The 14,480-nt window shown below is 36.9% G+C and overlaps 1 protein-coding gene across 15 annotated transcripts in view; it reads left to right on the forward strand.

Annotated features, from left to right (window-relative positions):
* The window catches only part of PTPRK (protein tyrosine phosphatase receptor type K), a 546,296-nt gene that overhangs the window by 426,935 nt on the left and 104,881 nt on the right, over positions 1-14,480 (forward strand). For all 15 annotated transcript variants that reach the window (XM_072764637.1, XM_072764602.1, XM_072764614.1 and 12 more), the window contains exons 9-11: positions 4,660-4,769; positions 5,866-6,067; positions 9,998-10,103. In XM_072764637.1, coding sequence (XP_072620738.1) covers positions 4,660-4,769; positions 5,866-6,067; positions 9,998-10,103 — 418 coding nt within the window. The remainder of the gene's footprint in view (positions 1-4,659; positions 4,770-5,865; positions 6,068-9,997; positions 10,104-14,480) is intronic.

Raw genomic sequence — 14,480 nt, forward strand, 5'->3', positions numbered from 1 at the left:
CCCAGGATCATGACCTGAGCCAAAGGCAGATGCTCAACCGCTGAGCCACCCAGCCATCCCTAAGATGATTCATTTTCAAAATTTACCACTATGAATGAAAGTGTTTGGGGAAAAAACATGGCCTATTTAGTGAATGGAGGCAAAGCTGGACTGTGAGTCAGGACTCCTGAGTTTTCAGTCCTGGCCCTGGTAACTCTATCACCTTCCCCAATCTATTTACTCAGCTAGGTTTCCATTTTTCATCTCTATATGAAAGTTTAAATAAGATGTTCTCTCAGGTTCCATCCCCTTCTAAAATTCTCCTTGAATCACCTGTCAGTAGGGCCATATTTTTGTTTGGATTTCAGAAAACAGGATGCATTTCATACACAAGTGTTTCCATTTTGCCTCAAGTTCTCAGCTTCAGGCTCAGCTGTATATTTTGATGACTATCAAGTATAAAATTGCCTTAAGATAGGTCAGTATACCACTGTTTCTAGAAGTTTCTCTGTATCACTTCAAGCTCTCTCACTCTGGAAAGTAGAAATCACCCAGATTTGTTCTATTATTTTTGTTGTCATAAAGAGAAGTGAGTACTTTTCAACCTCATTTAGCTCAGATTTTGAAGGTAATAATATTGTCCTAAAATTTGCATGGATTTATTCTCATGTTTCTAAAATTTTCAAAGAACAAACCTAAGACTTATTTATGGTAAATGTACTTTGTCCATGTGTAAGGTAACAAAACATGATTACCTCAACTATCATACTTGAATTTGCTCCTAATATTTCAAACAGTAAAACTTGCTCTAAGACATAAACACACACTCATCCACCGCCCCCAACACACACATAAACACACCCCAACAAGTGATTGTATAAAAAAGAATAATTAGCATAGTTGCTTCTTAGATGGGTGATAGAAACGGAAAGTCTAAGCACAGATGCAAAAGCGCTGAAAAATACCTCATTTCATAAAGTGAGATAAATATTAAAACATTTGCATTACACTACACATGTGTAAGCCATGTCTTTAGTAATAAGAATGTACTCACACACTTTATTGCCTACACTTAAAATTTTAAAAACTTGGATTCTTAATTGGTTGTTTTAGACTCAATTACATTTGTGCTTCTTTGGCAGTCACTCTCTGATAATATAATTCATTTTGGCGGTGTACTTTGATATGGCTTTTAGTTTGCCTTTCTTCCCCATAAAGCAAAGAATATATAGTCAGGCTCATATAACTTGTTCATATTTCATTAAATTTTTAAATGTATTTTTGGGTGCACATACAACCAAATTAATAATCGGGAGGTGAATTGCTATGGAATCTTAAATTATATCCTAAATTCATCAACTTCATGACTGTGCTATTTTATAGAGATACAGTTTTATAAACATAAAACGAAATTAACTATATAGTATGCAATTTCAATATCATTTCTTTTTTTAGTTTTATTTTCATCTATGCTTTGAAGAACCTTTTTTTATCGGCTATAATTATATTGAGTTGCAAGGTCACGGAATAATTCAACCGTGAGAGTTTTTTCTTTTTTGTTTTATATGTAAAACTAAATGACTGAAGGACAAACTTCATATAAAGTATTTTCGAGTAACGCAGTCTTCAGATATGCCCACATGAACTCCATTTTCTACATAGAACACTTGATATGACTCAGTGTTCCTAAGAGGGGGACAAAATATCTAAATCATAATCTATGGTTGCAAAGATCGATGGGTTATGATGATCTAATTAAGTCAGTCTTACTAAATTATTGCTGCCCTATATACATAGAAAAAGAATAAATTATCAACCATCTAATAAAAGAATATAATTTCATGAAAAGAATTCTAGGGACATCCATAAATCATGAGAGCAAAGCTAAAATGATTTCCCACCAGAACCCTAAGGTAGAATTTATATTTAATTTATCGCATACATTTTTTAATGCATGGGTAGAATTTTTTGTATGAGATTTTGTTTTCATTTTTTATCCTCGCATTTATAAAAATCAATATTATGAAGTTAGCTCAGCAGAAAAGCCAGGTTTGGGGACATTTTTTGCTAATACAGAGTTATTTTTAAATGTACATTTATTATATTTTAAAGTCTGCAGTGCTTATTTAATATAATCTTGCCCCACCCACATTTCCTTTTTCCTCTCTCTTCTATTTTGAAAGTTATATTCTAAAGGACTTTCTTATACGAAAAAAAAAAAAAAAAAAGCTGAAACAGCTCTCAAATAAATCACAAGCAGGGGAATGAAAGTCAGCATTCTGTCTCCATTAAAAATTGTTGATGTGGAAATGTAGAGTGACATTCCCTGCAGTACAAAGATGCCACGATGATGGGCTTAGTAACTTTGTGTTGTATTCACACAAATCAAAAGTACATATAGACATTATATGTAAACATCGTCTTCCTTCAAAGGTGAAGATTTCCTGAATATAATTTACCTGCGGCCGCTCTCCACTCCAGCCCACCTGCGTCCATGTGTGCTCTGTAGGGCACTGACGTGTAATTCTCTCGTCCACTCCACTAGCCCTGGTGCAAGATCCGTAGCATGCTACTGTCCGGGCCAGGAGTTTTCCACAAACTTTTCCCTCTTACAAATATGGCCTGCAGGTCCTCTTAAGTGCATTTTATGGACAAAGTAGGGTATGTGCAGGAGAGCGAGCAGCAGCTGGTGGTTCAGTCTGTGTAGGGTCCCAACTCTTACTCTCAGCTCAGGTCTTGATTTCAAGGTCTTGAGGTTGGGATCGTGAGTTCGGGCCCCATGGGCTCCTTGCTGGGTGTGGAGCCCACTTATAAAGGGGGGGTGGGGAAGAAAAGCAGAGAAATACACAAATTCTAGGAAGGCTACTCTTCAATTCTACTCCTCTTCCGATGCAGAATTATGCAGACGTTTCTAACTATCTTTATTTGTAAACCATTTGAAATACATCCACATCGTGTTATATAGTATTTGTTGGCCATATTGTGGTTGGTGACACAGGTAGTAATTATAATGCCATCAAATAAACAGTTTCTCCCTAATTGGGGTCCTGCCTCCGCATCTACCATCTATGAGAAAGGTGAAGAAATGCTTTTCCTTAATTACAATCATAAGCTTGTTTTTACTCTCCTCAAATGACACAACACATATCACCCTTGTTGGTTAACTAACGCCCACGGCAGCCTCCAGAAGTGCCCCCGAGAGCCCCCAGGGCCGTGAGGACCCATCTGCCCTGGCCAGCTGTGCAGTCTCTGCCCTTATGGGGCCTGGGACGTGCAGGCAGTGGAGACTTCGCTTAGCCTCTCCCCGTGCCCACAGCTGACCGCTGCATGTGCAAGCTTCTGAAGTTTAGTGCCAGCATCTTCTCTGCTTATGGGTTTCTTTCCTTTTTGGTTTTTTCTTTATGAATTTATTATTAATGTGCCAAATTAGATTAGCTGTCCCAGAGGTCATAACATCATTCGTCGTCTGCTTGTGGTGTGAAATAAATCTTCCTCTTTTGACGTATCATTCAGAATTTCTTGATGTTGCTAGCGACGAGGAAACACATTCCCTTTGATCTGGTGATTTCTAATTTATTTCAATCCTCACAAAATTGCTGTATACTCCGCAACTACATTTGCAGATAATGCCATGTGTGAAGTTCACTGAGACGTTAGATTAAGGAAGAATATTAATTAAAAACCATACTTGCCCAATATTGGGTCAGTATTTCAAAAGAAAACACATTTTTAAAGCAAAGTAGGATGGATAGGGTACATATTTAAACATTATCTGAACGAGAAACTATATATTTGTGTGACTGAATAGCAACTGTGTATTTAGATAAAACACACAAAAGCAAATAGCAAAAGCATCTGATGTTTTATATTTTGTCAATAGAAACTGACACATTGTTCATCGCTGTCACTGGGCATTGTCAGTTCTATGACATTTGCAAATAAGGAGCTGGTTCCTCAACTGTTGTCATACCTGGGGACACTTCAGCACTGGTTATGCTGATTGTTGAGTTCGAAACAAGTCTGATGTTATAAAATGGCTTGATGCTTAGTGTTGCAAAAGGGAATTTCATTTAAAAGACCGAAGCAATGATATTTGAACCTATTCATCTTCGTGTTTTTTTTTAAATTATAATCATCAATGCTGTCCTAAGTTATAGATATTTAATGAGGATAGCACAAAGAGTCAGATTGACTATTAATGGGCATTTCAAGTCAGTATTATATGACTTGGCTTTTGAGTCCAAGGTATGTTAATTATTATTATAATTAATTATTTAATGACATTTGTTTATGGAGACACTTGGGCTTATCATAATCTTCAGAATATCTTTCAGGGAAATATAGCTCTGTTCTTGACACAAATTACAAATGAGATCTTCATGTTATTAGAGATATACAACAGAGAAAACTAGACTACACAATTTATTCAACTCTCTAAGGGGATAGAATATTCTTTTGAATAAAAATAACTTTAGAATTATACATTTTCTCCATTGGAAGCTTATAGATTACTTGAAATTCCCATTTGTTAAAATCAGAAAACTGGTGACATAGCTTATTTTCTTTTTAAGAACACATTTTTTTTTTTTAGTTTTTAATTTAGCTTGTATAACTTACAGTATTTACTTTTTCTGTTTCTGACGTAATGATCTTTCTAACCAAAAATGTATATTCTTGTAGTGCCTGGCCCTGTACCAGTCAATTCTCTTCAGGGAACATCCTTTGAAAATAAGATCTTCTTGAACTGGAAAGAACCTTTGGATCCAAATGGAATCATCACTCAATATGAGGTATTGGGACAATAAGGAAGTTCACTGAAATGTGGGTTGAAGGGAGAGTAAAAGGAAAAAGTTATGGAGAAATAATGGAAAATAAGTAAGTGAGGATTAGGGGATCGCAATCAGTTTTATTACTCTTCTGTTTTAGTTTACAAATTCCTTGATCCCGAAATTGAGTTCGAAAACAAATATTGGATGGCACCTAGAATTTTCTAATTCTTAAAGTAAATGTATGTTTCTGTTGTTGTTTTAGGGAAGCAGGATGGAGCTTTTCAAACAGACTTACTGATGATTGTAAAGAATGAATTTTTATAAAATTAAGATACTCATGCTTTATACTGTATTTAGGGGAGGCCACTGAATGTTATTTCAGAATAAATTCAGAATTACTATCTAAACAGCAAAATATATTACAAACCTGACTATTCTAGAGCTTTATCTCAATTTTGATTACAAATCATTATCTTATTTTTAAATAGGAGAAGCTGAAAAGAAGAAAAGATCATCTTAATTGCACAAATGTGTAGTTCTGTTCCTGCATAGTCAGTGTTGATGAGAGCACAAAACATTTAAATTTCTCGTGGCTACGAAGTGCATCATGGGAATGGGAATCACTAGGGCGGTCTTACAAAATGTGACTGTATGAGCACTCGAGTGCCATTTACATGAACTCTGTTATATAATTCAGACAAAGTAGGATGATGTGACTTGTAACAAGCATTTGTTGAACACTTTCTGTGTTTCATGTACATTAAAATATATAACCATAAGATTGTGTATTTTTGTGTACCCATATTTAAGTAAATTAATTTATCTTTTGATGAAAGAAAACACATATACAGGTCCAGTCAGATATGATACCTCTAGGTATATCTATGGATGGCTGAGTGGCTGGCCGGCTGGCTGGCTGGCTGGATAGACAGACAGACATCAGATATAGACTGACTATGAAATAACATATCCAAATGAGAAAGAGAAGAAATTTAAGAAAAATGTGATTCACTCCACAGAGATAACCCTTGAATGCTACCTTATTTAAAAGAGGTTTATTTAGATTATAGCATGACTTATATTGGAAGTGTAATAGTGAATCTGTTTCTTAAAACAGGTCAGCTACAGCAGCATAAGATCGTTTGATCCTGCAGTTCCAGTGGCTGGACCTCCCCAGACTGTATCAAACTTATGGAACAGCACACACCATGTCTTTATGCATCTGCATCCTGGAACTACCTACCAGTTCTTCATAAGAGCCAGCACCGTCAAAGGCTTTGGGCCAGCCACGGCCATCAATGTGACCACCAATATCTCAGGTATGCAAAGGAATAAAATGCAAACAGGATTGGTTTGTAATGGCATGTTCTAGAAAATCATATACTCAGGGTAGTCATCTCACTTACTAAATCTTTAATATAGTTAGCTATTCCTGATTGAAGGTTCATTAAAGAATTATGTGGATACTACTCCTGAAACTGGTATTACACTATCTGTTCACTAACTAGAACTTAAATAAAAATTTCAAACAATGATATGTGAATACGGATTACAATTGGTTACACGTCCAAACCCCAAAATATCTCAGATAGTCACTTTTAATTGACAACAGTCTTTTTAAATATGTCATTTTATCTTAATTAGAATTACGTAAAAATTTATTATGAATGTTAACAGACTTATTATACCTTTGAGGAGTTGGTAGTTATTATGGTATCAGATATTTACTAAGTATATTTTATCAAAAGAATGATAGAGATCTTTGATCTGCTGTTATAATGACACATACCCAGTGTCTCTTTTCCATTTTCCCTGACATGCTGATATTTTTAAGCAAATATAAGCCATTCTTTCTCTTAAAAGAAATCACACGTATATTCATCTAAATTTTAGAGTGGGTTTAGGGTACTGGAGAATTGAAGTTGATAGACAAGTAGAGCTAAATTTCACATTATTTTATGTTCACAATATCAGTTTGTAATTGCCTAGATTATTTACAGATACGATTTCTCCTTCAGTCAAGTCATCAGTTAAAACCTGATTAAATTTGGCCAGCAATTAGCATGGTAATATGCCCTAATGCTCTTCTAGCTTATGTAATGTTTTATTTTAGTAATTTAAAATGATTAAAATAAATACATATTATATATGTAACATTTCCATTTGTTAACATTTTGAATATAAAACCTTGAAAGTTTATATCATGAAAAATATTAGCTATTCTAATATGAGCTATTTATCTTTTTCTAACAAAAAAGAATTTTAAAATATCATCCATTATGTCAGAAAAATAACAATATATTGAGGTTGCCAGTTGACTTCCTAATGAAACAATTTTAAATCATCCATTTAAAATATTTATTGAATCACTAGAAAACATGATCTAATGATATCATTGTACAGTGAAACATGTCTCCCGCCCTCTAGAATGAGCCAGAGTGCTGTATTTGAGTAAGATCCTTCAATAGAGATAGTTACAAAATTACATGAACTTGTAAAACTGAGAACATTAAACAAATAGGCATTGTCAAGAACCAAACTTTATTATGGTTTAGACATGTTTTTTTTTTTATTGAATAAAAAATGTATAATTAAAGACCAGAATACCCATCTAGCATTTTCTTTGAATTATTTAACTGCATTTTTACTTGAATCAGCCTATGTACATGGGTACTTGATTTGGACTTTAAAAACTTGATTGCAATCACTGTGTCTTCAGGACATGTAGTAATCAAGCTGAGGCTAATAAAATTTATGGGTAGCGTGATTCTCAATATCAATTGAAATTTTAAGGTAATTTATTGTTATTTATTCCTTGAGTGCAGAAATTATATCCCTTGCCATTTTAAAAACATTTTTTTAAAGATTTTATTTACTTATTCATGAGAGACACAGAGAGAGGCAGAGGCACAGGCAGAGGGAGAAGCAGGCTCCATGTGGGGAGCCCGATGCAGGACTCAATCCCAGGACCCCAGGATCACACCCTGAGCCAAAGGCAGACACTCAACCACTGAGACACCCACGGATCCCTTAAAAACAATTTAAATAAAATTAAAATCAAGTTATTGGAGGCATGGTGTATGTGTGTTTTAGTACACATATTATATATACAATCACATGTGTATACACATTGTATATATTTAATATCTGTTGATTCTACTTCCTAAATAACTCTTCAGATAATTTGTCTCTTTCTGATGTCCTTTCCATCTAGATCATATTTTAGACAGACCATTGAAATATCTTTCCAGGCACTATCCTTACCTTCAGAATTAACTTGCTTTAATGTGTTTTTCTATGGATATTTACACAACATATATTTCTTCCCTAAATTTTTTCAAAATCTAAAAAACTGTGTTTGGTAGGACAAAGTCCAAACATCCATGCATGATTAGTGTTTGCGCCCATTAAATTTATGGCTCCTCCCATCCACCACTCTCACCCAGGAACCCAAAGCTCCAGGCCTAGTAGCCTGCTTCTAGCCGTCAGAACACGTATCTTTTCACGTGGATGAGGTCTTAAGTATCTGCTTCCCATCTCTGGCATCTCACTGGATGCTTTCTTGTCCTGACGAGTTTTTTACTTCCCTTTTAACATTCAGCTCAGGCATCGTCTAAATCCTGAAGTTGTCTCTGTTTCATTTTTCTAATTCCCAACCCTGGTTTAGACAAGTGGTTCTTCTTCCAGGTGTGGTCCACAGACCAACAGCATCAGCCTCACCTGAAAATTTTCTAGAAATGCACATTATCAAGCTCCTCCCTGGGCCTACTGAATGAGAAACTCAAGGAGAAAGGGGCAGCAGTCTGAGTTATAAGAAACCCTTCATGGGCTTCTGATCTCACTAGTTTAAGAACCCGTTTTAGCGAATGAACTGATTTCTCTTTTCATCACTTAAAATTTGGCTATAATTTTTTTCTTTGTATAAGATTCTCACTCTTGGGGTGCCTGGGTGGCTCAGTCGGTTGGGCATCTGCCCTTGGCTTGGGTTGTGGTCTCCGGGTCCTGGGATCCAGTGCCACTCCCTGCTTCTTTTTCTCCCTCTCCCTTGGCTAGCTCCTCCCCACTGCTCATTCTCTCTCTCTCTCTCTCTCAAGAAAATAAATAAATCTTTAAAAAGAAAAAAAAAGATTCTCACTCTTGATAAAATGTGAATCTCTACTTTTAATTCTATAACTGTTTTGTTATACTGATACTATAACTGTTTTGTCTTTATACTCATAGCATGTATAACACTTGACATGTTGTATATATTCAGTAAATGTTCAATGAATGAATGAAATACTTTGACATTTATATTAGATACCATTTGTTCTCAGTGTCTCTGATAACTAGTTTTCCTAGTTATGTCCTCCCTAAAATATCTTTCTACGTAGAAATAATTGAAAGACATTTGAGGTCACTTTTTTGCCCAGGTCAAGATTGGGAAGGCCTCTCCTGTACCCCCAACTATTATCAAATATTTTGAAAATTTAGGAGTTTCTTCTTTTCAGGAATCTGGCTGCTAATGCACTAGTTCATGCTAATTAAAAGCTGCAGTTCAAAAAAAAAAAAAAAAAAACTGCAGTTCCCATCCCATTCACCACACTTCCTTGATATGTTTCTATTCAGGCCGCAGTCCAGATACGAACACTGGGCCGTTCCACAACCTTTATATCACACACAGGAGCACTCAGCAGGCAGCCTCGGGCTCACTTGCTACCCTCTCTGTCTCCACATCTCCACGTGCGGATCCATAACCAGGACTCTCCAGGGTCGACACTATTCACCTCCCATACCATCAGTGCAGGTTTCAAGGTCTCAGGAAACTAAAAGCCAAAGCACCTTCACAGAATGTCTGGCATGTATGTCCAGGTCACCAGGTGATGATTTAAATTTCAACAACAAATTGTGGCTTCATATCTTCTGCTGCCTTTGATTCCCAAGGTTAACATTCAGTAGTATATGTTATTCTACAAAATAAGATATATTTTAGAAAATCAAGATTTTTTATTTATTTATTCACAAGACACACAGAGAGAGAGGCAGAGACACGAGACAGAGGCAGAGACAGGCTCTCTGTGGGGAACCCGATGCGCAATTCGATCCCAGGACCCTGGGATCACTCCCTGAGCCACAGGCAGATGGTCAACCATGAGCCACCCAGGTGTCCCTAGAAAGTTAAATATAAGATTGGTTTCCCACCATTTATTCATCCTGAACTATCATTCTGTTGACAGAAACTTATTTCTTCTCTCATTAATCCCTTCCAGCTCCAACTTTACCTGACTATGAAGGAGTCGATGCCTCTCTCAATGAAACGGCCACCACGATAACCGTGTTGTTAAGACCAGCACAGGCCAAAGGGGCACCAATCAGGTAAGAGGGGGAAAATAATAGTAACAGGGGAAAACAGCAGCAGGAGAGATGTTTTCTCATAGTTGCTTGGTGGTCGATACAGTGATTCATTTCTAAGAGATGTTCATTTGACGATGACTGTCAGAAAGGTTTTATTTTTGTGTTGTTTTGGTTTTGTCTGTTTTTCATTTGGACAAAGCCTACGAATAGACTTTTAAGAGTAAAATTCTAAGGGGGCTTTTGAGATATTCATGAACTGAACCATTCTCTGTACTGTTTAAGAGCCTTGCTCTTTGATTTTTATTTTCCTCTAGTTCCATTTCATTCCACCTCCTCTGTGTCTATGGGATATGAACTTTGAAGGTATTTGTCAGAAATAGAATAGGAAAATAACTCCTGTCCAATGCATTAAATCTGTTCTGAATAATTTCATATGAGTGATTGAAAAATAGGAAGCTTTGAGGAAATAAAAGGAGATTAGTTATAATGAATGCAGCTTATGTGACCTTTTAATTCCTAAATTGTTGCTTATCAGGAATTCCTAGTAAATATTAAAATTCAATTTGCCATTTCCTTTTTCTGTCCTATATTAAAATCTCCCATATTACCCTCATCTTGCAGATTATGAGCCATGCTGTTATCAAGAATTGATTTGAATTATCCCAATGATTTTAATTCTTCACATTTGTAATTAGATAAATGTCCAAAGCCTAAGCAAATTTCCTTATGGAACATGTAGATTTTGTGAATACTTTTATTTTTATACTTACCTCCAGAAGTAAATCAAGGCACAGAAACCAGCGAAAGTATTTCATAATTAACTCAGGTTGTTTACATAATCACTAAGAAAATAAAATTAATCTTTGTTCTGTGTGGAAAGTAAATACATTTAGCCTGCAAGCACAAATGAACCATTGGACCAGTCCCTACATGATAGAGAAGGAAGTTTTTTTTTTTTAATTTAAAAAAAAATGAAAAGAAGAAATTGAATTCATAAAGAAAACTCCTTTCTGTTCTGGCTAAAAGTCACAGGAACACCATGCTGGAGAGCTAGAGGGATGACTAAATAGACTTGTGATATAAACACTTAGGAAGCACGAGCTACTTGAAAATGGAAAGTACGTATATAGCGCTATTCAGGAATCAGTGATCTGTGAGTGAGTCTGATTGCTGATCCAGGGGAGAAGGAGGAAATGCCTGCATTCAACATCTTTTTCTATTGACAAGTAATCAGGGTCATTCACATGTTCCTACCTGTGATAAAATTTACTTTCTAGGTGCTCAGTTCTGCTATGGCTGCTTAAATGAGCTACCAGGTACTTGCATTCATCTTGTAAGAGTTAGATATTTGAGTGAATTCAGCTTTACTTAATGTAAGCTGCACCCAGAAGTGTATGATTATTATTGTACCCTCGTGCTAATTACTGTCACTTACACCAGCTCTTTATTCATGTAATCAATTTATTACACAAACAGTAACTGACTGTGTATTCTGTGCCTGGCACTGTGCTCAGCTGTGTAAATCAAAGACAAAATGATCATAACTGAACACACAGCCTGTGCCCACATCTGTCATGGACCATCAGAGGGGTCTGCAGCCTTGGAAACCCTTTGCTCATAATCAGTGTTAAGGAACTTTATTGAATCAGTGAGTATGTTATCAATAACATGTTTTGAAATCAAAGGCCTTTCTAGTACTTTGTTGACATTTACTTATTACAAAATTTTTGATTTCCAAAAATTCATACAGTCTGAACTAGTGGTTATACAGAAATCATCCTTGATAATCCTGTATCCTCTTTTCTCTAACACAGAAATGTACTTTGTATTTGTTGGGAAGACCTTTCGACTTTTCTGGAATTGATTTCAGTGGCCGAGAACTCCAAATTTTACATTGTAAGAGATTAGTGCCCCCCAAAAACTTAATTTACAGCCAGGAATGCTATAAAAAAAATAATTAAATGATATATAAACAAATAACTATTTTAAAAGAATGTTACTAAAAGGGAAAAAAAATAGGTTTCCAAATAATATTCTAATCCATCCTGCCCATCATTATTTTTTTTATAATGACTTGCCCAGCTATGTGGGACTACCCATAGGTGGGGACCAGGTGGCAGGACCAGACTGGTCTAGTTGGGCAACTGGGCTTCTTATGAGCTCTACTTCCTTTGCTGGTTTTTTGTTGTTGTTGTTGTTGTTGTTGTTGTTGTTGTTGTTGTTGTTTTTAAGATTTTATTGATTTATTTGAGAGAGAGAGAGAGAAAGAGCAGGAGCAGGGGGAGAGGCAAAGGGAGAGGGAGAAGCAGACTCTCCCCCTGGCTCCATCCTAGGACCCTGGGATCATGACGTGAGCTGAAGGCAGACACTCAACTGACTGGGCCACCCAGGTACCCAGCTTCTTTTGCTTTTTGAATCTTCCCAGGAGATAATCCTGTCTTCTTTCCTCTGACCACAACCCTACCTTTGATAATGCTACCAATAACCAGAACCTAATCCTAAGGCTTTCTTGTCCAGTGCTTTAATTTCTTTGAAATTGAGGACCCAAATTGATATAATCCATTTTCATAGATCTGTGCTTCAAATCTTTGCCTGGATGACCATCACTTCTTTAGACTCCTGAAACAATTTGACTTTTGACGTTTCAGGCAGATTCTTATTTATGTTGGCCCATTCAGATCTCTTACCTGCTAATGCTTGGGCTGTGGCCATCTTCTCCCCTCCCAGTGAAAGCCGGGCCTATTTACCACCCAGCTAAACCTCCTGAGAGCATCTTGTCTGTTAGTTTTGTCTGCTACGATAGGCCCTCACTACTAGGAGCTGTCTTGCCCTACTTTACCACATTAGTACCCTCTGCCAGATTGCATTTTGCCATCCATTTGTCCCAAGTCCAGTCGAAATATCTAAGTTGTTCTACTCCAGTTTTCCTTATGTCTGACGAACTCCAATTCGTAAAGCCTCTAGCACCTCATCGTATAGAGTCTGTACATTGAGGCCAGGTTAGTGTTATCGAGAAAGCTAAAGCTACCAACGGTTCCTAGAAATTCATTGATTCCAATTACATTCAATATGCGCCAGGGGCTGGACTGGATACTTGGACTAGAAATCCGTGGAAGGTGATCGCAGAGGTGCCATCAGTTGGGAATGGAAGACGCATAAATCAGGGAATAACAATGCAGCATAAGAAGTGAAAAGACAGCAGTTAGGAGCTGTGGTACTAGAGCTGAGTTTTGAAGGTGATGTAAGCCTGAGCTCAGCCAGGGTTGCTTTGGAAGGGGAGAGGTTGCCAAGAAGAGAAGGCACGGTGGTCCTCCCCGACAATTGTGAAGCGAGCAATTGGATGCATGACAGTGTGGTCCATTCCAGAACTGCCCGTAGTTCAGATCATTGAGGGGGAAGGGTCTGTGGGAGAAGAGGGGCGAGAGAAGTAAGTGGGGGCCAGAGGAGGAGGCTCTTTAGCCCCCATCCAGCAACTGAACGTGGCCACAGAATGACTGTAAGCAGAAACCGTCATGAGCAATTTTATGTTCTTGGAAAGATCACCCTGATAGAGAGGATGAGCTGGGAATAAACCAGGCTGAATGCAGAGTGGTCCCCGTGGGGACCATGAGAAAGGACCTCATGGGGACCATGAGAAAGCTCCATGAGAAGAGGAAGGAGACGAAGATTTTAGATGAGAGGTGACAACAGTTTTTATTTTATAAGTGGTAGCAAAGCCAAAGGCCATCTAAGAATCCAAGATAAATTTTTGAGGTTATTAAGTAATCACAAAGGTTGTTATATGTTGTATTTTATTGCTATCCTGAATCAAAAAGAAGGCAGGCTCTCTCTTTGTGAGTTCTTTTGTATATGAGAAGTTATAATGTGCGTTACCTAGTTCTTGTTTTGCTTGCTAAGCTATCGTGATGTACATGGAGCAAATAATGTAGACTCCAGCAAAAACATCCTGTTCTAAATAAGGCAGTGCTCAGGGTCACCGACCACTTTGTTCTTCTGTTATCCTCTAGGACCGGCCTTAAAGTGTCCACACGCTAATGTGAACATGTTCAGTGCAATTCTGGCAAGTGTGGGTTTTTTGAGATAATTAATTTTTGAATATGTGATTATTCTAATGGCCAAAAGCTGCTGTCTGACTCACCTAGACCTTTGAGTCTCCTTACCAACTATTTAAGATCTATCCCTAAAACTGGCATCACTTGACAATTATTATTAGTATGATTCAGAAGGACTATTACCCACATTTGGAACCAGTTCCCTAGAATGCATAATTTATTTCCCCCCTTTTTTTTTCTAAAACATTTTCTGTTTTTCATAGTCGGATTCCAATTCTAACCTGAGTAGATATAATCATAAATTATAATGCATAGAATGTCCCACTTATTAAAAGATTGACCCAAT

Source organism: Vulpes vulpes, chromosome 1, assembly GCF_048418805.1.
Source record: "Vulpes vulpes isolate BD-2025 chromosome 1, VulVul3, whole genome shotgun sequence".
In the NCBI taxonomy this organism is placed as follows: domain Eukaryota; kingdom Metazoa; phylum Chordata; class Mammalia; order Carnivora; family Canidae; genus Vulpes; species Vulpes vulpes.